This window comes from Canis aureus, chromosome 10 (genome assembly GCF_053574225.1).
Source record: "Canis aureus isolate CA01 chromosome 10, VMU_Caureus_v.1.0, whole genome shotgun sequence".
Classification (NCBI taxonomy): Eukaryota; Metazoa; Chordata; class Mammalia; order Carnivora; family Canidae; genus Canis; species Canis aureus.
Window position 1 is genome coordinate 9,867,977 of NC_135620.1, and position 23,979 is coordinate 9,891,955.

Here is a 23,979-nt window from a genome sequence, read left to right on the forward strand (position 1 = left end):
TGGCTCAATTGGTTAAGCATCCAACTCTTGGTTTTGGCTCAGGTCATGATCTCAGGGTCCTGAGATTGGTCATGTTGGGATCCTGGCTGGGTATGGAGCCTGCTTAAAATTCTCTCTCCCTCTCCCCTTCCCTCCCCACCAGCACTTGTGCTCTCTCTTTCTCAAAAACCAAAAAACCATTTCTGTTACCTGTAAGTCCCCCACCCAAGGTGTCCATTATTCTGACTTCTGGCACTATGGACTAGTTTTGCCTATTTTTGAGCTTCATATGAATGGAATCATTCAGTATATATTTATTTTTATTTTATTTTATTTATTTTATTTTATTTATTTATTTTTATATTTATTTTACTCATAAGATTCATCAAGTATTCTTTTAAAACATCTCAAAGAGTGACAGACTATGAAGTTTAGGCAGCCAATACCATGAAGATGTTGTGGAGTTAAATATTAGGGTACAAAAGCACTGGGTTCCCTGCTCACTTAGGCTTAATGTCAGCAGCCAACCAGCAAGTAGTTCTGATGCCTGACTAACATCAATGACCAAATCTTGTTTCAGGATGCTGATGGTAAGGGTCTGGCAGAGCAACTTCTGAAATATAAGCCACTGAACAACCTCCTACCCTCTCCACCTTCTTCTTGTATTCATGTTTTCAAAGGAATACGAGCTGCCTTAAGGATAGCCTCAGTATGGGGCACCTGGGTGGCTCAGTCAATTAAACATCTGACTCTTGATTTCTGCTCAGGTCATGATTTAGAGTCATAAGATCAAGCCCCAGGTCCAGCTCTTCCCTGAGCAATGAGCCTGCTTGAGATTTTCCCTCTTCCTCTCCCTCTCTGCCCCCACCTCACTGCGTTCACTCTCTCTCTCTCGAAAAGAAAAAAAAAGATAGCTTTGGTAATGGGGAAGCGGACATTATCAAGAAGGAAGATGAATGATTTGGAATAGGTATCATACTTCCCCGAGGTGTGATGAACCACCACCATCAACCTCCCAGTATCTCTCAAGAAAAGGCATTCTTGAGATCATTTGGATGCAGGTAGAAGCAAATTGCCTGATCTGTGCTCCTCAACCCCCTCTCCAGCTCCTTTCCTTACCAGTAGTTATAATTTGAAAACATTTGAGTACAAGTGAGAGTGGATCGAGGGAACCTTTGATGGAAGGTTCTCACAGATGATACATTCTCTCTTTGTTCCAGGAAAGAGGAAGTGGCATATTTGGGGTTATTTTAGTCAAGATCAGTTCTTGCAGAGATAGAACAGCTATCTCTAAATGTAATCCTTTCCTGTCTTCTGAACTTTCTGTCTCTTCTGCAGCTATCTTATATAGATCATCATGGGATTCAAAGTTTCCCACCCTGAATATGATGCTATTATCATGAAGCATTTACTGTGTGCCAACATGAAGCTGCTAGCTGTTTTATATTGTACTGTGTACTGTGAGGTATGTTGTGCAAGAGAGAAACTGACCCTGAGAAGATAAGAACTTTTCTTAGTGACTCAGCTGGTAAGTGGAAGAGCCAAGGCTTGAACCCAGGACTGCCACTGAGAGCCCAGGACGTGGGCTGAGTGACGTCCTACAGTTCCCAGAATGAGTGGGTGGCTGAGGTGAATTTGTATTATTCGCCTTCCCTGGTTCTAGATGTTCAATGACAGAACGTTCTGAGAAAGTAGCTATCAAAAAATGATCTAAATCGCCTAAGTCCCGCCCTTACCTATGTGAGGCTTGTTCATGCATAAACAAATTATAAGGTTGACAATTTTTAGAAGTAACAACCTCATGCTACTGAAAGTGTGAAAATTGAGATCCTTACTACCATGTCCACAAATCAGATGATTGGGTTAAACAGGTTGGGGAGGGAGCACTTAGTGGCTGTCGTTTGCAGGTTATTCTCTCTGTCTCTTGTTTGTTATTTTCATCTGTTAAATGTAGATAATTGTGGTACTTACAGATTATCCATGTAAAACACTTAGGTAAAGAAAAGTGCCCAGAATATAGTAAGTGATTGACTTCTGGGAACTGCCACCACTACCACCACCACCATCATCATCACCACCACTTGTAGATGAGGGTGAAGGGGTGGTGCCATGTGGGAGCTGAGGCCAAGTCTCTGGGCTGACATCCCTGTGCAGTTGACAGCTGCCTTTAAAAAAAAAAAAAAAAAAAGCTGGTTATTGAGTTTTGTTTGAAATAAACTGAGGCAGCATCCTTGCTGTTTTATGAAGAAGGAATCTAATGTAGAGAGGGTTTATTTAGGAGACCTGCTTCATCCTTAGGGCATTTTAAATTAGCAGTTTATATTTGAAGAAGATTCAGATCCAGAGTTAAATATTCTCCACTCTGAAAATACTCACTGCTATCAGGTTGCACCCTTCTCTTTAGTTTCAGGATATAATAATATATTCCAGCAAGGGTATTGGGGCTGTGCTAACAGTTCCACCTAAGCAAAACCAAATTCCATCTTACCCGTCTTCTGGCTCCTCCAACAATGACCCCTCTCATTCCCCAGTGCCTAGCTGAGCTCATGTTCTCAGCGGATTCCAGCTCCATGAAAGGTGATTGGTTGGTTCCTCCCGCATCACCCTTGTCTCTGCCTGGAGGTTTGACATAAACTCTATGAACACAATATGTTAAACCATATGGACACCATCTGAGTAGAGACTTCCTCCTCTGTTAGCTCTCTTTTAGGATAAACTGAAAATTTTGGGGCCTGTTTTCCTGTGGCTCCTTCAGTCTCTGTTATGGCTTCTTTGTTTTAAGCCCTGGAATTTCCAAGGTCATGATAAAGTGAGCGTGGGGGAAGAGGGATGATTGACACTTGTTACATTGCTATGGAAACACAGGTATTGACTCTGGCATAACTTAATTTTTGCATGAAAGGTGCTTTATATAACTGATTAAATCCACACGTAGCCAGAGCATAGGACATCTGTCCATATGTTGGCAGTTATCTGCATTTTAGGAACTATCTTGATTTCTCACGTTATATCTTGTTGTCATTCCATATGTCCAGACTTCAGAATATATATAATTGAGGATCCCTAGGCTCATAGGGCATTAGGACCTATTATGTTGTGGTCATTTACATTTGCTGTTTGGCATTCATTCTCATTCTGCTGTTAACAACATCTTGGTTTTTCTTCAGGAGTACCGCCTGTCCCCAACTCTCTATCCAAGTGCTGATGTCAACTCTGATGACAGTTGGGCACATGAAATGGGTCTAGCCAATCAGAGCATTTCATCCCCATCGACTCAGCCATTGATGTAGAGATGAATACATAATATAACCATGTGATCAGGGTCAACTGTAGATCATCCTGGGACTTTTACTTGAGAAACAGGAAAAGAACCTGAAACAATGAAATTTTGAGTCTGGAGCTTCCGGCAGCCAATGTGTTTCCAGGCAGAGAGAGAAAATGACTCCTAATGCTATCAGCTGAGGTAGAGCTTTGAGCCTCGTCTGACATCAGCCGTCCTCTGGACTTCTTAGTCTCGAGAGCCAATACATTTCATCCTTTTGCTTAAGCCAGCTTAAGTCAAGTTGCTTTCCGTATGACTGAAAAGAGTTCTGATTGATACAAGGTGATTGCTAGGTTGGCTTTGCGTTCCCTGTAGAACAGAGAAGGGGGAGGGACCCTAAGGAAGCGCTAGTCCCAGGACAAGAGACAGACTTGTGGGCACCTGGTGTGGTCAGTGGACATAGACCAGCTATAGCACAGAATTATAGTCTCTGAAGTGTCGTGAGAATTTATGGATTCAGGTTGAGGTTTAGTATTTTTATGCACTTGTGATTATTTAAAGTATTTTTAAAAGATTTTATTTACTCATTTGAGAGAAAGCGTTTGAGTACAGGAAGGGAGAGCAGCAAAGGGAGAAGCAGGCTCCCCACTGAGCAGAGAGTCCCCTGTAGGGCTTAAACCCAGGACCCCAGGATCATGACCTGAGCTGAAGGCAGGTGCTTAACTGACTGAGTCACCCACACTTCCAGTTTATTTAAAGAATTGTGAAAGGCTGTAAAGTGTCCCCAAGGGAAGAAAAGCAGCTTTGTAGTCGAAGCTTGGGAATGTGGCTTCATTTTTTGAGCCTGTTTCCTCATCTATAAAGTGGGTATAAACTACTTCAAATAATCATTAAAGGCACATTACACACTCAGAATAAGAAGCCTAGTACATCCTCAATAAATAGAAGCTATTACTATTAATAATGCTCTGAATTTTTCCTTTTTGGACTGTATGATGGATCATATTATGTCCTTGAGCCAAAATTAAGCCAAATTGAGCCAAAATTAAGATTCATAGTAAAGTAAATTAAAGAATGAAATCTTGCCATTTGCAAGAACATGAGTGGAGCTAGAGGGTATAATTCTAAGTGAAATAAGTCAGAGAAAGACAAATACCATATGATTTCATTCATTCATGGAATTTAAGAAATGAAACAAACAAGCAAAGGGGAGAAAAAGATGTAGAGATAAATCAAGAAATAGACTCTTAACATACTGATAGTACCAGAGGGGAGGTGGTGGGGGGATGGATGAAATAGGTGATGGGGATTAAGGAGTGTACTTGTCCTGATGAGTACCTGGTGATGTATGGGAGTGTTGAATTCCTATATTGAACACTTGAAACTAATGTAAAACTTTATGTTAACTAACTGGAATTAAAATGCAAGTATAAAAAATACAAATAGTCAAGAAAATTCTGAATTTTGCCATTTGGCATGACATGTTATAAAAAAGCAAAACAATAATGTAAGATTCTGATGTAATCTGAGATGTTAAAGGCAGACTTTTGTAACAAGGGATAAACAATCATATTAAATATTTTAAAAATAGATTAGTATTCATAAATAGATGTAGTTAAATTTGCTGAATAATATGCTGCTCAGTTTCTAGTTTTTTATGCAACTCTAAACATAATTGCAGAGAATTGGGTCAATCAGAAATTAACTTTGAATATTAAACAAAAATAATTTGTAGCTGAAACATCAGTGTGAACATGTGTATATACACACCAAATATCAATGCACACATAGAAACACACACAAGGAAAACATACCTAGGTTCATCACTCTGTAAATTTACTAGAAGTCATTAGATTGTACACTTAAAACAGGTAAATTTTTTGGCTATGTAAATGCTGAGTCCATTTGGACTATATGATGGGTCATAATATATCCTTGAGCCAAAATTAAGAGTCAAAGTAATGTAAACTGAAGAATGAAATCCTTGAGTCCAAAACTGTTAAAAGAAAAATGAAAGCTATTAACTGAAAAAAATGTTTACATGAATGAGTCACAAAGACCAAAATATGAAACCTTAAAAATGACACTAATAAAAAAAAATCCTTGAGATAAAAAAACAAAACAGAGCATAAGCTAAAAGCACAAACTTGCCAGAAAGAGGATATTAGGTATATTTAACATTCTTTAGACTGCCTAAGATTTGTTTGCTAGCTCTTACAAGTTGGTAGGCAAAAGGAAGCCTTAGTACTGATTGTTTTCTTATTTTTAGTGAGAGTTGGTCAACTTACCCAATGGTGTTCCTCTTGCTCAGTTGAAGGCTGCTAAAAGCTGTCAATGACAGACCTTCTGATGGAAGCAAGAGTTCAGGCCAAGCTTTATCACCTGGGCACTTAAAAACAAAATAAACAACAACAACAATACAAATCAAAAAGCACGATCCAAAATAATTTAGTACTAAGGGCCTGGTGAAACTCGGTGGGCCATCTTGTTTTCCATCACAACTTGAAAAGGTAGGAAAATCTACTGTCATTTTACAGGGGAAAAAAGTCAGGCTCAGAAAAAAAAGGATGGTTGAGGGACACAGCTGATAAGTTGTTTTTTTTGTTGTTGTTTCTAAAAAGATTTTACTTATTTATTTGAGAGAGAGAGAGAGCACAAGCAGGGGGAGTGTCAGAGGGAGAAGCAGACTCCCTGCTGAGCAGCAGGGAAAAGACTGGATCCCAGGACCCGAGGATCATGACCTGAGCCAAAGGCAGACATTTAATGGACTGAACCACCCAAGCACTCCCACAGCTGGTAAGTTAAGGAGCTGAGAAGAAAGCCCAGGCTGCCTAACTCCAGAGCCTGTGTTCTAATCCCTGCACACATGGCCCCTTGTCTGGGCACCACTGAGTCCCATAGAATGGGAGTTTTGACCCTCTAACTCCCAAGCCCACATTTTTTCACTGCAGTCTGAGAGCATCAGGAGACCTAGATCCCAGGAGTTGGTGTCCTCAGGATCACCCAAAAGGCTGAAAGTGAGATTTTCCAGTGGCAAGTTATAGATGGTGGGGGAAGAATTGAATCACTCTGAGGAAAAATGAATTCTTTTCTGGAAAAAATTGTTATATCTCTTTGATGTTCTGAGAACTTGGAAAAGATGTCTCGTTGTGAAAGGACAATCACTCCTTCCTAATAACTGCTCGATCATTGATTTAATTACAGGTGGTTAATAAGGAAATCAGGTGAAAAGTATCTGGTTTTTAAAAAAATTCTTTTTAGTGCATAAGGGGAGAAATATTTACTTGAAACAAGTGATTTATTTAATGTGCATTTTTTTAATAGATAACACGCCTTGTTCTAAGATGAATTTAAAACAGTGGTAACAAATGCTTTTTACTACCCTGGCAATCCTTGAAGCTTCCCATTACCGTGATGGTTATTATCTGAGGTGTTTGTTGTTGCTGTCAGATGTTTTCAGCTTGGCTTATTCCCTGAGGGGCTGAGGTGTGTGTGTGTGTGTGTGTGTGTGTGTGTGTGTGTGTGAACTTGGTGACAATAGAAATTAACAGAGAAGGGCACCTGGGTGGCTCAGTCAGTTAAGCATCTTCCTCAGGCTCCAGGTCGTGATCCTGGGGTCCTGGGATCAAGTCCTGCATAGGGCTCACTGCTCCATGGGAAGCCTACTTCTCCCTCTGCCTCTTCTGTGTCTGTCAGGAATAAATAAATAAAATCTTAAAAAAAAAAGAAATTAACAGAAGATATGAGCAGATATTAAAATAGCTCTTACGGTCCTCATCACATAGCAATGATCAGTATGCTGATAGTCAGGGCTACCATATTGCACAACGCTAACGGTTCTGTGTGCATGGTCCTCAGACATCTAGTGTTCTCTGGAAGCCAAATGGGCCCGTGCTAGAGGCTATGGAGAGGGAAGCATTGAAAAATGGTTGAGGTGGACATGTATTGTTTCTTTGCTGCCTGGATACATTTATTCTTTTTCTAATAGCTTCCAGCATTAACTGGGAATCTACCCTTCCCGTTCCGTGCAGTAGGAGCTCATTTTGCCTCCAGCCCAGAAAGTGGCGAGTGACTCAGTTCTTTTTTTTTTTTTTTTTTTTTTTTTTTGGGTTGAGTGACTCAGTTCTGATCAATCAAAGCTTCATATTCCCCTAATTGTGCAGATGCATAATGACAAGCCACTGGGATTCCATGTCTTTCTGTTTGTTTTTCTGAGACTTCTGAGCTAGGCATTGATGTAGTGACTTCTCAGTCTAGGTACAAGGTTGGTCTCCCTCAAAGAAGTTCCTGGGCTTTGGGGGCCTGATTGTGGAATCATATTGATTTGAGCAGATCTAAAACTGAGCAGGAGCCCTGACACAATGGCTGGAGTACAAGTTTGTGGTGAGGTGGAGGCATCTATTTCTCCATAATAAATGAGCATTGCATTTGAGGGACCCTTGTTAAAGGCAGAAAGGTGTTAGGGAGAGGAGTTTGGGGAATTGCATCATGACATGTTCTGGATTTGAAACCTGCTGGAAGATTCCAAGATTTAAGATGCTATGTGTCCTCCACGTTGCAGTAAGCTTCCCCCAGCTTTCAAGATTGCTATAGTACAAAGCTTTGGCTGTATTCATCATAGTCATTCAGTTAAATGTTTTCATGTCAAAAAACAAAAAACGAAAAAAAAAGAGGAAAAAAGTTTTCATGCCAAAAGATTGAGCCGTTGCTCTTTCTCCAGGCATCTGGAGTCATCTCTCCAGTTTCTAAGGCTCCTTGGTTACTGTCTTTTTCATCTGTCAACTTTTCTCCCACCACTACCAGAGGATTGGACTCTGACAGTGTCTAAGCTTACGTTTTTACTTAGTACAACACCTTGAACTCCTTGGAGGAGAGTTAGTGTAGAAATACCCAGTATAAGAATGAACTCTTGGGGCAGACATTTGGTAATTCATTTTTTATTTATTTTATATTTTGGATCGTAGCTTGGAAACCTGTTCTGCTGACTCTGGGTATATTCATAAGCATCAGCCAGGACTCAAGAAATCATTTTTCTATTGTCAGAGCCATCAGGTGTTCACTCCTCCTTGTATTTTGGCCTGACACTGCCTGCAGCGTCTGACTAACTCATGTGAGGGAAAACTATCTTACTCAGCTCTATTTATTATTCTTTTTCCAGGTTGGGCTAATCATGAAAAAAAAAAAATCCCCAAATGTTCTATATGGTAATTAGGTACAGGGTGCCACCACCATTTATGAGGCTCAGAATTTCAGAACTTCCCCAGGCACAAAGGACTCACCAATGAGTGCAGATCATACTGGGGGATTTCTATGTATGTCATTCCAAGAGACGTGTGTTTCCCAGGCTCTAAATCTGACCTTTCTCTTGCTCACTGAGTGCTTAGTGAAGGATTGGCTTCTGTACTACCTAGTTGCCTTAGTGCCACAATAAATTAATTCAAGGACTCTTTGAATCACTGAGCGTAGCAAGTAGTCTTATAAACCAGGCATTTGGGCTCTGGGGGCAAATCAGAGAGCAGAGACAGGCCCTGGAGAGTGTCTTCAGCATTGACACAGGAACCCACCTCAGCGTGCATCAGTACTGGAGAGCATTCTTGGGAAAGTCAGCAGTGAGACAAATCAGCTGCTCCCAGCGATAGTTTCCTCATCTTTACAGAGAACTGCAGATATTTGCCCTGCCTTTACCAGAAGTCCTCGGGGCTTTTAGAAGGGGAAAGAGTCAGGGGAAATAGAAACAGAAAAAGTCTTTTTTCCCCAGAAAGGCATAACTTAGCCTTAAAAACAATGAATGAGATGCTTCTGTGGCTCTGTACTCCCTCTTGTGGTGATGCTGTACCACTGCTTTCTAACTAGGGTAGAACCTCTAGGGCAGAAATCACCAGGTTGTTTAACAGGAGGACACTTTTAGTTTGGATGTAACCATCCAATAAGGCCAAGGGCAGAGGGTCTGTGCTGTATTTGGAAATGTTCCTCAGAGAGTCAAGGAATTCTACTGTGAAAAGTTGTACATAAATATGTCGATCTGCTGTTTCCTCCAAGAGATGGTTCCGCAAACACTTTTTCTACCAATTGTTGGACTAGCATAGAGGAGTTTAGGATCTGAGGAGGAAAGAAAGTACCAGATTTTCACTGGAGGGTAAATATTAGAAATTTTCACAACAAAGAATCAAAATGTACATTCTTAATTCATATAAATGTTTCAACGATAGGGGCACCTGGGTGGCTCAGTGGTTGAGCGTCTGCCTTTGGTTCAGGGTGTGGTCCCAAGGGTGCTGGGATCCAGTCCCATATCAGTCTCCCTAAAGGGAGCCTGCTTCTCTCTCTCTCATGAATAAATAAATAAAACCTTAAAAAAAATTTCAATGATATGTTTTTTTAAAGATTTTATTTGTTTATTTGACAGAGAAAGAAAGAGAGAGCACAAGCAGAGGGAGCGGCAGAGGGAGAAGTAGACTCCCCGCTGAACAGGAATGCCAATGTGGGGTTTAATCCCAGGACCCTGAGATCATGATCTGAGCTGAAGGCAGATGCTTAACGACTGAGCCACCCAGGTGCCCCCTAATGGTATTTTATATATGTGACCTGATATAAGTGATAAAATATATGCAGTGATACAGGAATTATTTTGTTTATTGGATTTTTAATACTCTGTTCCCTATACTCTGCAGGACAGACTGGGATGGAATAAATGGCACATTTTAGTTGAGAAATCTCTTTCTTGAAAACCCGAACAGGATGGGCTTGGGCTGTCCAAGAACATGTGCCAGAAGTATATTTTGTATTTCTAGGAAATGAGCTGGCAGCAAATTTTCAGGTTCTGTGCCTTGCTTTAGGATCATCCTTAATCGGGCCAGGTGCTTTCGTTGGGTTGCTCATTAGTTGGTATATTATATTATGTCAAAATAAGAGTAGAGTCTTTTCAGGCACAGATCCTATAAAGGGCGTTCTTTAACTGGCCTGGCTGCTTGGGCACTGTCAAGGTAGCTGTAAACATTTGTCTCCCCCTGGTGTGGAAGAGAACCTTTGTGGTTTCTATGATCCTCCCCTCTGGGTTTTCATGCCTTTGTAAAAATCTCTCCCCTTTGAGTATGGGCTAGACTTATTGATCTGCTTCCAATGCACTGAATGTCACAGAAGTAATGGGATGTTACTTCCAATATTAGGTTACAAAAAGACTACAGCTTGCCCAAACCTGTAAGCAACCAAGATGTCCTTCAGTAGGTGAATGGATAAATAGACTGGGGTACATCCAAGCAATGGAATATTATGCAATGCTAAAAGGAAGTGAAAACACGGAGGAAACTTAAATGCTTATCACTAAGGGAAAGAAGCCAATGTGCAAAGTCTACATACTGTATGATTTTTGCTATGACTTCCTGGAAAAGAGAAGACAACAGAGCCAGTAAAAAGATCAGTTGCTGCCAGGAGTTACGGAGAGGGAGGGATGAATACACAGAGCACAGGTGATCTTTAAGGTAGTGAAGCTATTTTGTATGATACTACAGAGGTGAATACATGCCATTATTAATTTGTGAAAACCAATTAAATGTATAAGGCCAAGAGCGAAACCCTAATGTAAACGATGGACCGTGGATGATATTGATGTGTCAATGTAGGTTCATCAGTTGTAACAATGTACCACACTGGTGGAGGGATGTCAACGGTGCGTGGATGGAGGGAGAGGGGTATATGAAAACTCTATTTTCTGCTCATTGTTGCTATAAACCTAAAACTGCTCTAAAAGTCTATTTAAAAAAAAGACTATAGCTTCTATCTTGGGTGTATTCTCTTACTCTCTCACTTGCTCACTGAGAGAAGCCAGCTGCCATGTTGGGAATAGCCTTATGGAGCAGTTCATGGTGCAGAGACTGATGTCTCCACCCAAAAACCAACAAAGACTGGAGGACCACCAGTGGCCACTGGGTTGTTCTCATAGTGGATGCCTCCCCAAATGAGCCTTGAGATGACTGCAGCCATAGTGGACACTTCAATGAGAGACATTTTGAGACACTCTGAGCTTGAGGTACCCAGCTATACCATGCTCAGTAGTCTAAACCACAAACACTGAGGTAAATGTTTGTGTTTTAAAGTGTCTAGGTTTTACAGTAATTTGTTATATAGAGAACTAATATACCTTTTAAGCTACCTTGCATAGGCAAATGTCAAGGAGATTTTTTTTTTAATAAATTTTTATTTATTTATGATAGTCACAGAGAGAGAGAGAGGCAGAGACACAGGCAGAGGGAGAAGCAGGCTCCATGCACCGGGAGCCTGACGTGGGATTCGATCCCGGGTCTCCAGGATCGCGCCCTGGGCCAAAGGCAGGCGCTAAACCGCTGCGCCACCCAGGGATCCCTCAAGGAGATTTTTAATACTGAGAAGTAGATGAGGGGATGCATAGTTCATACCAGGAATACGATGCCCAGTTAAGCACAAACATATCCAACTGTCTATCCACAGTGTAATGTTAGAATCACTGTGTCGTTCTAGAGTAAAATATCAATCCCTCCTCATCTTCAGGAGATTGGGGTAGTTAAATAGAAGGAGAAGAGATGGGAAAAAAAATAAAGTATTGCTTTCAAGTGAAAGTCACGAGTATCAGGCTTTTCAGAACCTTCCCTTGAATCTTCTCTTTCTATTTCCTCCACTAATCCATGACAAATAGGATTTTCCCAAAGTCCACAATCATACTGGGATATTTTCTACATCTTTCTCTCAGTAAGTGATAGAACAAGCAGGCAAAATGTCAATTAGAATATACAAGACTTCAATCACATGATCTACAAACTTGATTCATGGCCATTTATAAAACACTGAGCCCCAAACTGCAAAATACATGTTCTTAAGTACACATGGAATCTTCACTAAAATTGACCATATGGTGGGTCCTAAAGTCAGCCCCAGGATATCTAAAAGGATTGCAATCAGAGTATGTTCTCTGATAAGAACTCATTAGAGTCAAAATCAACAATGAAAAGATTCCTAGGAAATCCCCTTAGGTTGAGTATTAAGAAATATACCTGTAAATAACATTTATATAAAGAAAGAAAGAAAACAAAATTAGAAAACAGTTTAAACTGGAAAGTCTGAAAGTTTTTGAGGAGTGTGTAATAGGAGAAAAAAGAAACAAGGTTGTGGATTGACCATAGAGTCTAAGCAAGACAGAAAGGAAGACAGGAAGAGGCCGGCCGTAGGCACTGTGAGAGCCCTGAGAGTCACTCATTGGAGGTCATGATGATAGAGAAGAACTCCACAATGGGAGCCCTTGGGTTGGAAAGGCAGAATGTCTGCGTGTATTTTCCAAAGTGGTAAGAGGTGATGAACATGTCCAGGATGTGACCTTGGGAGAAAATGCCAGCAGTTGATTGGATGGAAAAAGCCCCCAGAAGTGAGAGCATTAATTAATCAGCTTTGTTGTATAAAGAAAAACAAAAATGGCAGCGGGTCGCCATATACTGAAAAGGGTTTTCATCCTTTATACAGTGCACTGGATTAGCAGCCGCTCCCCACTGGGAAAAACCAGCCAAGGTCTTAGTGGTCACAATCCAGCTTTACTTAGTAGGTCTATTCTTGGGATTCTCAATTTCTCCCTGCAAATGATCTGTTTGCTGAGCAACACACACACCTGCTTGTGGTTTCCCTAAGAAGGATACATATTCTGAAATTCAGGTGTGTCTAAAACAGGCGTCACAAGCCACACGAACACTGTGATTTCTTCAGCATGACCCATCTGCTTGCAATTGAGTGGGTTTTAGGCTGCCACAGATGGGATTTTATGGAGCTTCAATTGTTTATGAAAGTTATTCATTTGGGACGCCTGGGTGGCTCAGCAGTTAAGTGTCTGCCTTCGGCTCAGGGCGTGATCCCAGAGTCCCAGGATCAAGTCCCACATCGGGCTTCCTTTGAGGAGCCTGCTTCTCCCTCTGCCAATGTCTCTGCCTCTTTCTCTCTCTCCGTCTCTCTGTGTCTCTCATGAATAAATAAATAAAATCTTAAAAAAAAGAAAGTTATTCATTTGTATAATAATGCAGGCAAAATTTCATATTCAAAACAGGTAAAGCAAAAGTCTCCTCCATCACTGCCAAGGTCCTCAACCCAGGTGAGAACTAACCAGGTACCTGCTGGTGTGTTTACTCCTGGGCCTGTCTCTGTTCATTTACATACCTACAATGTAGTTTGCACGTCAGATCGTTTCATTTCCTTGCTTTTCAAGTGTTTCCCATTATACTTAGAATAAAATCTATACTCCCAAGCGTGGCTTACAAGTCTAGACACAATCTGGTCCTTGTCTCTCTCTGATCTCCTCGCGTACCAGGAGGTGCGAAGGTGTTCTCCCCCACAGGGCTCTGGAGGTTCCTTCTGTTCAGGAAGCTGTGTCCAATCCTTGTCTGACAGGTTCTTCTCAGTGTTCAAGATGCAGCTCAGAAGTTACCTCTTCACAAGCCTTTCTCCTATGTATCCCCTCTCTAAATGAGGACCTCCTTACTGTGTCCGCTTCAAATCTCTTTTCAAACCTCATTATCCTGTTCCAACAAGAAAGCTATACAGTGGGGAGTGGGAGGGGGGGGTTGTCTGACTCCTTCTTTCACCACATGTTGGCTAACTTACCATTTCTTTGTACTTTTGGTTTCCTCATCTGAAAACAAGGGTAATGACAGCTTCTACTTTATCAATTGTTATGAGACCAAAGGAGCTAATATTTATAAAACATTTAACAAAGTGCTTGGAACGTAATGAACTCTGATAAATCGCTAAATTTGTCCCTTAGCACTTGCAATTATGTGGCATCATTTATTTATTTATTTGAATGTTTATCACCTCCCTTCTCTGGGATGGAAGATATATAAATCCAAGGACCTTGTCTATTTTGTACTTAGTGCAAAGAACAAAATGCCTGACTCACAGTTCATGAGTATTAATAAATAAATGTGGAACATATGAATATTCAAATCTTAATTCCTGCAGAGGGTTCTGTGTGCACAAGAGATACATTTAAAACTCCTTTTTAGTCCATGCTTTTAACTTTTATATGCTGGCCACCACTGGGGCTTTTCTCCATAGCTTGTGCATCTTATACTAGAATGGATGTAACTCCTTCAAGACTGCAGAACAGGACTGAGCCAACTGCTGTTCACTCATGTGTCTTACTTTTCCAAAGAGCACAGGATGCAGAGGTCAGTGTAGCAGCAGCCACCCTCCCATGATATTTATAAAAATACCACCAGCAGTTACACGGGCAAAAATAACATTTCCAGATCCCAGCACAATCCAGACCTATATTGCAGTTGCCAGCCAATTGATTTAGGATTCATCTGGGGAATGGAGAAAAGATAAAGCTTCTTGTCTGAGCTCATCAGCTTACCCATCATACTGTGCAAGTTAGCCAGGGTCTCGGAGTTGAGAAAATTCCAGTTGGGAAAATTTTCTGCAAAGAGGTTGTGCTTCCACATGCTCTTGCAGACATCTTGCAGAACCCAAAGTTGTGTTGCAGTCACTATTACCACGAAGATGGTGCTTTAGAGGCTCAGGAAAGGCACACTCACATAAGCTTTCCTTTTCCACAAGAGGCGTAAATATTTCTTTCCTGAAAATATCTTCTTACTACATGAAGTCTAATTTGGGCCATCTACCCAGAGCTCAGAAACAAGATATAGGAGAAAAAATTAACAAAAAATTCATTTGATTTCTACTTTCTAAGCTGAGCTTAAGAAAATGCCAGGTCTGATGGGGCTCCATTCCTGCTACTGGCAATGGGTCTGAATTTTATGCAAAGTACAGATGCTCTGGTCCCCAGAGAGTTCCTTGTGACTCAGAAAAGAAATTTCTATCACCGTCCAAAGCTTGATTCTGACTTAGGCCCTCTTAGTTTCTGGAAAGCCTGTGATGACTGAATGAATTCCCAAAAGAATCTATTCTCTTATTAAATTCAGCTACTGTGGTTTCCAAGTGCTAAATCAGCCTGCACAGCTACAATCTCAAACCAGCTGCCTCTTAGTGACACCTTAAACCAGCCATGGTGAATACTGAACTTTTCTTTTTTTTTTTTTTTTTTTTTTAGTTTTTATTTATTTATGATAGTCACACACACACACACACACAGAGAGAGAGAGAGAGAGAGAGGCAGAGACATAGGCAGAGGGAGAAGCAGGCTCCATGCACCGGGAGCCCGACGTGGGACTCGATCCCGGGTCTCCAGGATCGCGCCCTGGGCCAAAGGCAGGCACCAAACCTCTGCGCCACCCAGGGATCCCTGAATACTGAACTTTTCATTATTCCTTGTCATCTTTTAGTTCTGGATGGTGCTTCTTATACTAAACACCAGTATATTTGGGGTTCCTGTGGACCTTTCCCTATTTCACATCCCAACCTCTGCAAGTGCAGGTTTAGAAAAATTACGCCTGCAGGAAAAAAGAAAACATATTACAAAAAAGTATACGTTTGTCCTAATGCCCAATGCCAGGCAGGCCTAGGCTGGCTGCTCAAGTGATCATGTAGACCAAGCTGCCATCTTAGGAAAGAAAGGACAGGAAGGAGATGGCTGAGTCTCTTACCAGTTGAGAAGCGGGCTTGCCTGGTTTGCTGAGCCATGTGATAGCAGACAGGAAGGAGAAGAAAGCCCACTGTGTAGCTGCAGGAAGTGAAAGAGACATGGGGCTTGGTTACTGCCTTTAGAGCACGGTATCCTTCCTCACCCAGTAGTAAATGTGGAGCAACGTGTGTCTCCTTGGCCATTCCATCAGGGTAGCTATTCCTCCTTGTTTGGGGGATACATATTAATTGGGGCCATATGAAAGAGGGACTAGATATGTCCTCTCTTTCATTGTTGTTAAAGGTATTCTCCAACAATAGGAAGTGGCTTCAGTCTGGTAGCAAAAAGAATACCCGTTCATTGCACTGTCCTATCTCTTTGTGTTGTCCCCACTCCATACACCATTAGGACTAAGCCATAAATCATCGTGTCTCTCTTTGAAGTGTAACCCCTTAGAAAAGAGGTATCTGTAAGGTGGGAGTAAGGAGTTCTGACCAGCAGGAAAGATTAAGTAGAATTCTCACTGGGGAAGAGGTTGGAAAAAGAGGAGGAAGGTAGCTGATAGGGAATGTGGTTAGCATGGGGTCTTCAGGGACCCAGGATCCCTTGTTCCCCTCCTGGGCCTGAGTTTGAAGAAATGAGGCAGTGAAAAGGACAATTCTGACTCTGAGAAGTCACTGCCATGCAAGTGACCTTGATTCAGCAGGGGGTAAATACAGCAGAATGGCAATGGCAATGGCCTTCATTTATGGGATGAGGGAGCCAAAGTTCCTATTCCTGTCTCTTTTAGCTCCTGGCTGGCATAGAAGAGATATACACATAAATATTTTTAGTTTGTTTTAAAATTCTGCTTGAATAAATTTGCTATATACTTTTATAAATTTAGCCTTACATAGAAGTTGCTAAAATAGTTCAGAGTGAGAAAGCACACACAGCAGATTCTAGGACTATCTAAGCCCATGCACTTTATCAGTAGCTGGAGGGAAAGCAGAGGCCAGCGTGGCTTTATGGTCCACGCCTGCCTCCGTCAAACTTTTTCTCTATGTTAAGGTGACATTTAGGCAAGAAGGTGGAGAAAGAAATCCTGAAAGATTAGCATTTCCCCCAACAAACCAAGTTACCTTTAACTGGCAAGTCTAAGTGTCCTTTTTTTGCCTCCCCTCCCACAAGCAGAAGCACTTGAGAGCGAGGTAAGACCACTAGAGAATAGTCTACACTTCTATAGCAGCACCCTTGCAGTGTATTGAGTCATACACTAATATATATATCGTTCTATTTCCAAGATTATATGTCCTAAATCAGCACCATCTCCCATATTCAAGACATATTTATTTGGGCACTCACTATACCAGGCACTAGCATTTACTCATGCCCCATGCCCGTTTGCCCTCGTCTGGGACAAGCGAGCACCAGTCGCGAGTCTTGAACATGTCGGACTGGCACCCCAGCAACGGCTGAGAAACCCTTCCTTCTCACTCCTATTGACAAGCCTTAGGTTGAAAGCACTTGATCTTAAATTACAATTGGGTTGATTTTGCACTTCCATTTCTGCAAGTAGGAATAATAAACCTAGCCTTTGTTTTTTGCCTTGTACTTTTTTTTTTTTTTTTTAACAGAAGAACTGGGTTATTGGATTCAAAGAGAAAGATGACAACACAGGATGGAAACAGATATCCAGCCATTGGCATCTGGGCCCCGAGGACAGCAGAAGCTGGGTGAAGTCGCCAATGCACCTCTCTTTAGGCTTCCTGGCGGGATGGAGCTTGAGGAATTTTGTCTGTGCTCAGGGTCGCCGCAATTCCGTCCTTCGCGGGTACCGAGCAGGGACCAACGTTGCCTGCGTTGTCACACAGGCTTGCTCTTGAACCTAGGATTCCCATGTGGTCAAGCGTCAAGCTCGCTTTTACATCTTGATCGGAGCCTGTACTCGAAATGCCTGCGGACAAAGGTCAGGCCTTCCTCGTGACCAAAAAGCAAAGACTTTTGTCGCTGGCCTGCACGGAGGAGCGTCCGGAGCCGGGAGCCTCGGGGAAGGCAGAGGGCGGGGCCGGGAGGAGAGAGCGCCCCCCGGAGGCGCGTCCCCATTGGCTGGAGGCGGCGATGGGGCGGGGCCAGGGGCCTGCAAAAGGCGCTGGAAGCCGCTGACCTCTTTCTCAGCACTCGAGGCCTTCCAGTCTCTGGGGTCCTGCGCTCTCTGGGCTGGCTTCCTGGGTTGCAGTGAGCACCAGAATCCAGGCGGATTAAGACGGATATGGACACTGTCTAAGAGAGCAAGGTGCTAGTTCTTTCTGTGAAAGAAAGGACTGCTCTTCGGGACTTGGGCTTGAGTTAGATAGGAACTTCTCGTGCGGTCTGGGCCGTGAAACCAATCTCCGTGCACAACTAAGAACCACAGCTCTCTGTGCACAACTCCAGCCACAGTGTCACTTGGCTTCCCAAACGCAGTTTGCCCCCAAATCGTGCTCCCTTCCAAAGCTGTTCCTTGTTGATGAATGCCACCCTCCCCATAACCTAGGTTCTCAAGCCACGAATATGGGGTATTATTTCCGTTGTTTATCCCTCACATTCACGTTCAATTAATCACAAAAACCTGACTCTATTTTCAAAAATATCTCCTGATTTTCCCTCTCCAGGCTTTTCTCTGCCTTATTTGATTCTTTATAATTTTTCTCTAGTAGGTTTCTGCTCACCTTGTTCACATCTGATCAATCCCCAGTAATGGGACAGAGTGAGCTTTCCACGATATTAATATGTATAGTCTGCAGTAATCTTGCTTAAAACCATTTGAAGCACTACATTAAATGAAAACATCTAAACGTGATCTGATGGACTGGTTATTTCTGAGGCTTTACCACTGCCTGCAGGCTTCAGCTCCATCTAGCTAATATTTGCATTGCCTGTACTGTTCTTTATTTGCAGAGCTCACTTAAGGTTATTTGTGTCTCATCTCCTTTGGAAATTTTTCTTTGTCCCCAGCAGGTTTAGGGTGTTTTTGGGGGCATGACTGATGTGATGTTTTGGGTGTGGGGTCCAGGAGCAGACCAGCAAGAGAGAATTCTTGAGATGTTTTCAGGGCAAAAATGTGGTTTTATTAAAGCACAGGTGTGGTGCCAAAGTGGGATGTGTGTCCATTGGATGGGGGTCCCCCCCATTGTGGGGCGGCCATCAGGTGGAGGCCAGTGGCTCTGTGGTAAAAGGATTCACTCGAGGCAGAACAAGGGAGATAGAAGTTTATTGAGTATGCTGCACAGGCCTGGTGGGCAGATCAGCAGAGGAGAAGCTGTCTTCAAGGAGGTAGTGGGTGGGAGGCATTTTTAAAGGGGGAAGATAAGAAGGTATGGCAACATATGGAATCTTCCCTTTTTTGGGAACTGTGCCTAGTTGTAAGTAGTCCATTGGTTAGTTGGGCTATGGGTATTCTGAGGTGGGTCACCTGAAAGGCCTGCCTGTATTCAGCTAGGTGGTTGCTCACTGTGGCCCTTTCTGCATTCCATTGCTCAAGCCTTTTGGCCTAAAAGTAGCTTCTACAACGGAGACAAGACCCATGGGCTGAAAGAGCTCTACTGGGATTTTGAGGAGTGACTGATTATATACTTTTCAGTGAGTGGGGATTAGGAATATCATAAGTCTCTAAGGAATTTGGAAGCAAGGCTTCCAGGACTTTGAGATGTTAGCTGTTGTTAAGATAAGTTTCAGGAGACCCTTTAGATGTGTCAGTGGGCAATATGTTGGAAAGATGATTGCTAACATATTTTGGGGGGTAGGGATATAGGTAAAATAAGTTTCTAAAGGGATTTTCATATGTTAAAGAAGATTTAGAGGATCCTGGTGGTTGGGCTAACATCAAGCTAAGACTGCATTTTGCCTCTAGCCAAGTATTTTAATTTTCCTCAGTGGTTCCTCATTTACATATAATACCCAATGTACTTCCTAACAAGTGCCCTCCTTAGTACCCATCAGCCATCTAGCCCAGCCCCCACACACCTCCCACCATCTACCCTGTTTATTTTCTATCCTTAAGAGTCTCTCGTGATTTGTTTCCCTCTCTCTCTCCTCCTCCTGAATGTTCATTTTGTTTCTTTACATCTCCATTGATAGAATATATATATAAAGCACATCTTCTTTACCCATTCAACTATACATGGGCATCTGGGCTCTTTCCATAGTGTGGCTATTATGGATAATACAATTATAAACATCAGGGTGCATGCACTTCTTCAAGTATGTATTTTTATAACCTTTGGGTAAATACTCAGCAGTGCAATTGCCTCTAGCCAAGTACTAACACTAAGGCAGTTAAGTTCCTTGAGCGGGGTCACTCTGCCTGCCTCCAGTATTTGTCAGTGTGTTACAGGTTGTAAGGTTTATTTTTTTCTACATTTCTTTTACTCTTGTTCTCCACACCACTATTAGCAGACCTGTAGAGATTTGTCATATGTTTAATCATGCTGCATTGTTATGAAAGGTTTTCCTTTAATAACTTTGAATAGCTGTGGAGGAACTTACTCATCTGTAAACTTGTGCTTACCACCCATAGATGCTTAATAAATGTTAAATGAATGAATTACAACATATGACCTTCCTCAATATTCAAAAGCAAAGATCATTTATTAAAAGCTTTTTTTTTTTGGTCCCCAGAGATTCTACTTTGGGAGGTCACTGTGAGGGTTCACGACTGTCTGTTTTTGACAGTTCTTGGATGATTTTCATGCATTAGATTCAGGGATCACATCCTTTTTTTTTTTTTATGATAGTTACAGAGAGAGAGAGGGAGGCAGAGACACAGGCAGAGGGAGAAGCAGGCTCCATGCACCAGGAGCCCGATGTGGGATTCGATCCCGGGTCTACCGGGATCACGCCCTGGGCCAAAGGCAGGCGCCAAACCGCTGCGCCACCCAGGGATCCCAGGGATTGTATTCTAAGAAACCTTTACCCAGTGGTAAAGGGCGGCTTTTTTTTTTTTTTTTTTTTCCTTCGGTGCTACACCTGAAAGCTATTTAAGGCTATGGGCTCCCTTCTAACAGCAAAAGTAGCCCTATGAAGTCAAACCTCTTAAGGAAGGTCTCATAGCTACTGGAAGCACCCTGGACTACATTTCCCAGAGTTCCCAGGGACCCCCGCGCAGGCGCAGTTGGAAAACTACGCTGTCCTTTCCCTTCCCGGAAACCGGCGGGTCACTCCCGTCCCGCCCCCTCGCGTCCGCTTTTCCTCCGCGTCTCGCAGTGCGGGGTGCAGCGCCTCGGCTTGTGTGTGTCTGTCGCAGCAGGCCGGACTCATGGCCTCGCCGCTGCGATTCGACGGGCGGGTGGTACTGGTGACCGGCGCGGGGGGAGGTGAGCAGGCGAAGGCCGGGGCGGGGTTGGCGGGCGCCCGCCCAGCTCGCGCGCCGGGAGCCGCGGTCGGTCCCGGGGAAGGCGCGCGGGCAACGGCTGCTCTCGGGGCGCCGACCGTGCGGCGCGGGGAGAGGTGGGCCTGGCCGGCGTGGAGCCCTGAAGCGCCTGCAGCCCGCTTCCCGGTGGCGGCTTCCCCAGGGCCCGCGCCGTGCGAGCGAGGCCGGGGCGCAGGCTGCGGCTGCGGGTGCGGGCCCGGGGAGTTCGCGCTCGGCTCCGTCGCCTCCGCCCTTGCCGGGCTCAGGCCTGTGTCCGGCCCTGAGGGCTGTGGGAGAGCAGTGGGCGGAGGAGTCCACTCGCCCGCCTGCCCCAGAGGAGTGGAGACGGCCGCCTCTTGCTTTGGGCCGTCGGCCATGAGGGTCCTCTCCCTCGGTCGGGTGGCCTTAAGCCCTTGGGAAGTTCTTGAGACTGTCTGATGAGTCTTCCCGCTGGAGTGTGTCTGCTGTATCCCGCCGAGCACTCTGCTCGCCTGGAGTCTCGGCTCCAGCTGTAAACGGAAAGGCCCCCCGGAGTCAGGCAGGTGCCAGGGTGGGAATGAGGCTCGGGCAGGGGTTAGGGTGGGAACGAGGCGGGGGCGGGGGGGGGGGCAGTGGGAACCGGCGAGCGGAGATATTGCTGCAGTGGGCCTGGTCTTCCTGGGTTTCAGGAGAAGCAAACTGGAGATTTGTTACGTGAAAAAACCCTGTTCTTGAAAAAGAAAAAAAATTAAAGCCGCTCATACCCATATTGATGCTCTGCAGTGCGGTTTTGCACTACTTCCCACCAGTGGGTGACCTCCGCAACCACCAAGTGTAGGGGTCTTGACTTTCCTTGCTTTTGATTCTGTCACCTAATACATTTATATCTTTACATCTCCATCGATAGAATGGATTCTCATGCTACCTTTCAGCAGGTACTTTAGTATTAATTGGTGGCCAGGTATTTTATACTTACAGCTGTAGTCATCCTGAAATGCTCATATATTTTTGGGAATTTTTTTTTTTTTTTTTAAAGTAGGCTCCATGCCCAGGTTGGAGCCCAATGCAGGGCTTAAAGTGATGACCTTGATATTGAGACCTGAGCTGAGATCCAGAGTTGGTTGCTTAATCCACTGAGCCACCCAGACACCCCTGGAAAACCTTTTGTTGACACTTGGCTTTTGATAGAAATAATTAAGTGATGCCCTCAGTGCTTTAAGCCTGTTTTGCCAGTGAGTGATTCAGTGTGGAATATATTTTGCACCATGACCCAGGACACACATACAGCAACTAAAGTTCATGACACAGTATCTAGTAAATGAAGTGTGCTCTAAAATTTTGTTTCATTAAGTAAATGCACTTTGCAGCCTCCTCAGTTGATTCTGTGAATCATAATGAGTTATGAGTAGACAGTTAGGGACTTAGTACCTCCCATTTATAGAGCCCTGCAAAACTTTCCCTCGCCTGGATTATGATACAGTCCCTAGCTGTTGTCGATCTGAGGGAGAAATATAATTTTGTAGTGAAGTTGAACCAGTCCTAGGTCATCATTGAGAAGGGGAGTTAGAAATCAAATTGGATTCCTATCATGGATACTATTGTCCTTCAGGTCTTGGGTTTCTTTTCTTTTTTATTATTTATTTATTTATTTATTTATTTATTTATATTCATTCATTCATTCATTCAAGACATAGAGAGAGAGGCAGAGACACAGCAGGAGGGAGAAGCAGGCTCCATGCTGGGAGCCTGACGTGGGACTTGATCCCGGGACTCCAGGATCACGCCCTGGGCCAAAGGCAGGCACTAAACCACTGAGCCACCCAGGGATCCTCCGGTCTTGGGTTTCTTATTTAGAGATCCATACCCACAGAACTGAGGCAGTGCTGAACATCCCAGAAGAGTGTCCATGAATGCCTGTTGGGCCTGTGTCTGCGAATGAGTCTGACTCCAAACCACTCCTATTCTACAGATAAAGAGAAATATATCTGCACTATTCAGGTCCTGTTGTTCAGCTTGAAATATAGATTAGTTTAATGGAAGACCTGGAAGGACAGTTACAGAATTGTCCAGGCCTTATGTAAACAATTTTGCCATGACTGGTGGTGTAACGGTGTAATAGCTGTTTATTGATTAGCTGACTGAAGGGGTTGTTGGGGACAAGACGTTAGAGTGGAAGATCTGGGCTGTGGAAGAAGGAAGGAAGTCCAGCCATTTTTAATTTCAGATGGTTATGAGACGTGGATTGTGAAGTCGTGGGAGAGATGTTGAAGCCATTTGAATTCCTTCGGTTGGTAAAGCTAGCAAGTGAAATAGCCTCAGAGGCTATTCTCAGGGGCATTGTTGTTGACCCAGTGAGGAGTGTAAACCACCAATGAGAACCTTGAACAAGCAGTCTGAGTTATGAATCAACTGAGATTTGACAGTGCTAAAGAAATTACGGTCAAATAAAAAGAGAGAAATGGAAGAGAAAGGGTGATGGGCAGTGAATTTAGATGTGGGTGAGAATTGAGACATGAGTTAAGAGATTAGGACAAAACGGAGGCTCTTGAATTTGACTTTTTGTGCATCTTGACTGTAAAGCTGTGCTGGGCATTGTGGGAAATGCAGAAGAGTGACATTTTCAATCTCAGCCATGGAGGACCTTCTTGTTTAGTTGGGGAGGCAGACTAATGGATGTAAACTATTTGAATAATGTTTATATAAACACATATTAAAACATGTAAGGACCTTTTCCAATCTGCTAATAAGCTAGTGGTGTTGGAGGGAAAAGAAAGGAGACTGTCACTTTTTGTTTGTTGACTTGTGGATAGTTTATATGGGTCTTTATGATAGAGGAACATCACTTATATTATCTTTTAAGAG

The 23,979-nt window shown here is 43.2% G+C and overlaps 2 protein-coding genes across 5 annotated transcripts in view; one reads left to right on the plus strand and one right to left on the minus strand.

The window, feature by feature from the left end:
• Positions 1-23,979, minus strand: part of LOC144321961 (uncharacterized) — a 143,777-nt gene that overhangs the window by 5,236 nt on the left and 114,562 nt on the right. For both annotated transcript variants that reach the window (XM_077911328.1, XM_077911327.1), the window contains exons 4-5: positions 15,793-15,869; positions 5,530-5,630 (exon numbers count right to left, since the gene is read on the minus strand). In XM_077911328.1, coding sequence (XP_077767454.1) covers positions 5,530-5,630; positions 15,793-15,869 — 178 coding nt within the window. The remainder of the gene's footprint in view (positions 1-5,529; positions 5,631-15,792; positions 15,870-23,979) is intronic.
• Positions 20,944-23,979, plus strand: part of HSD17B4 (hydroxysteroid 17-beta dehydrogenase 4) — a 98,181-nt gene continuing 95,145 nt past the window's right edge. The window contains exon 1 of one of the 3 annotated variants that reach the window (XM_077911317.1): positions 20,944-21,103. In XM_077911317.1, the coding sequence (XP_077767443.1) occupies positions 21,046-21,103 (58 nt within the window). In that variant the 5' untranslated portion in view covers positions 20,944-21,045. Of the gene's footprint in view, positions 21,104-21,401; positions 21,677-23,979 lie in introns of those variants that run through there. The other 2 variants (XM_077911318.1, XM_077911319.1) reach the window with 2 other exon arrangements.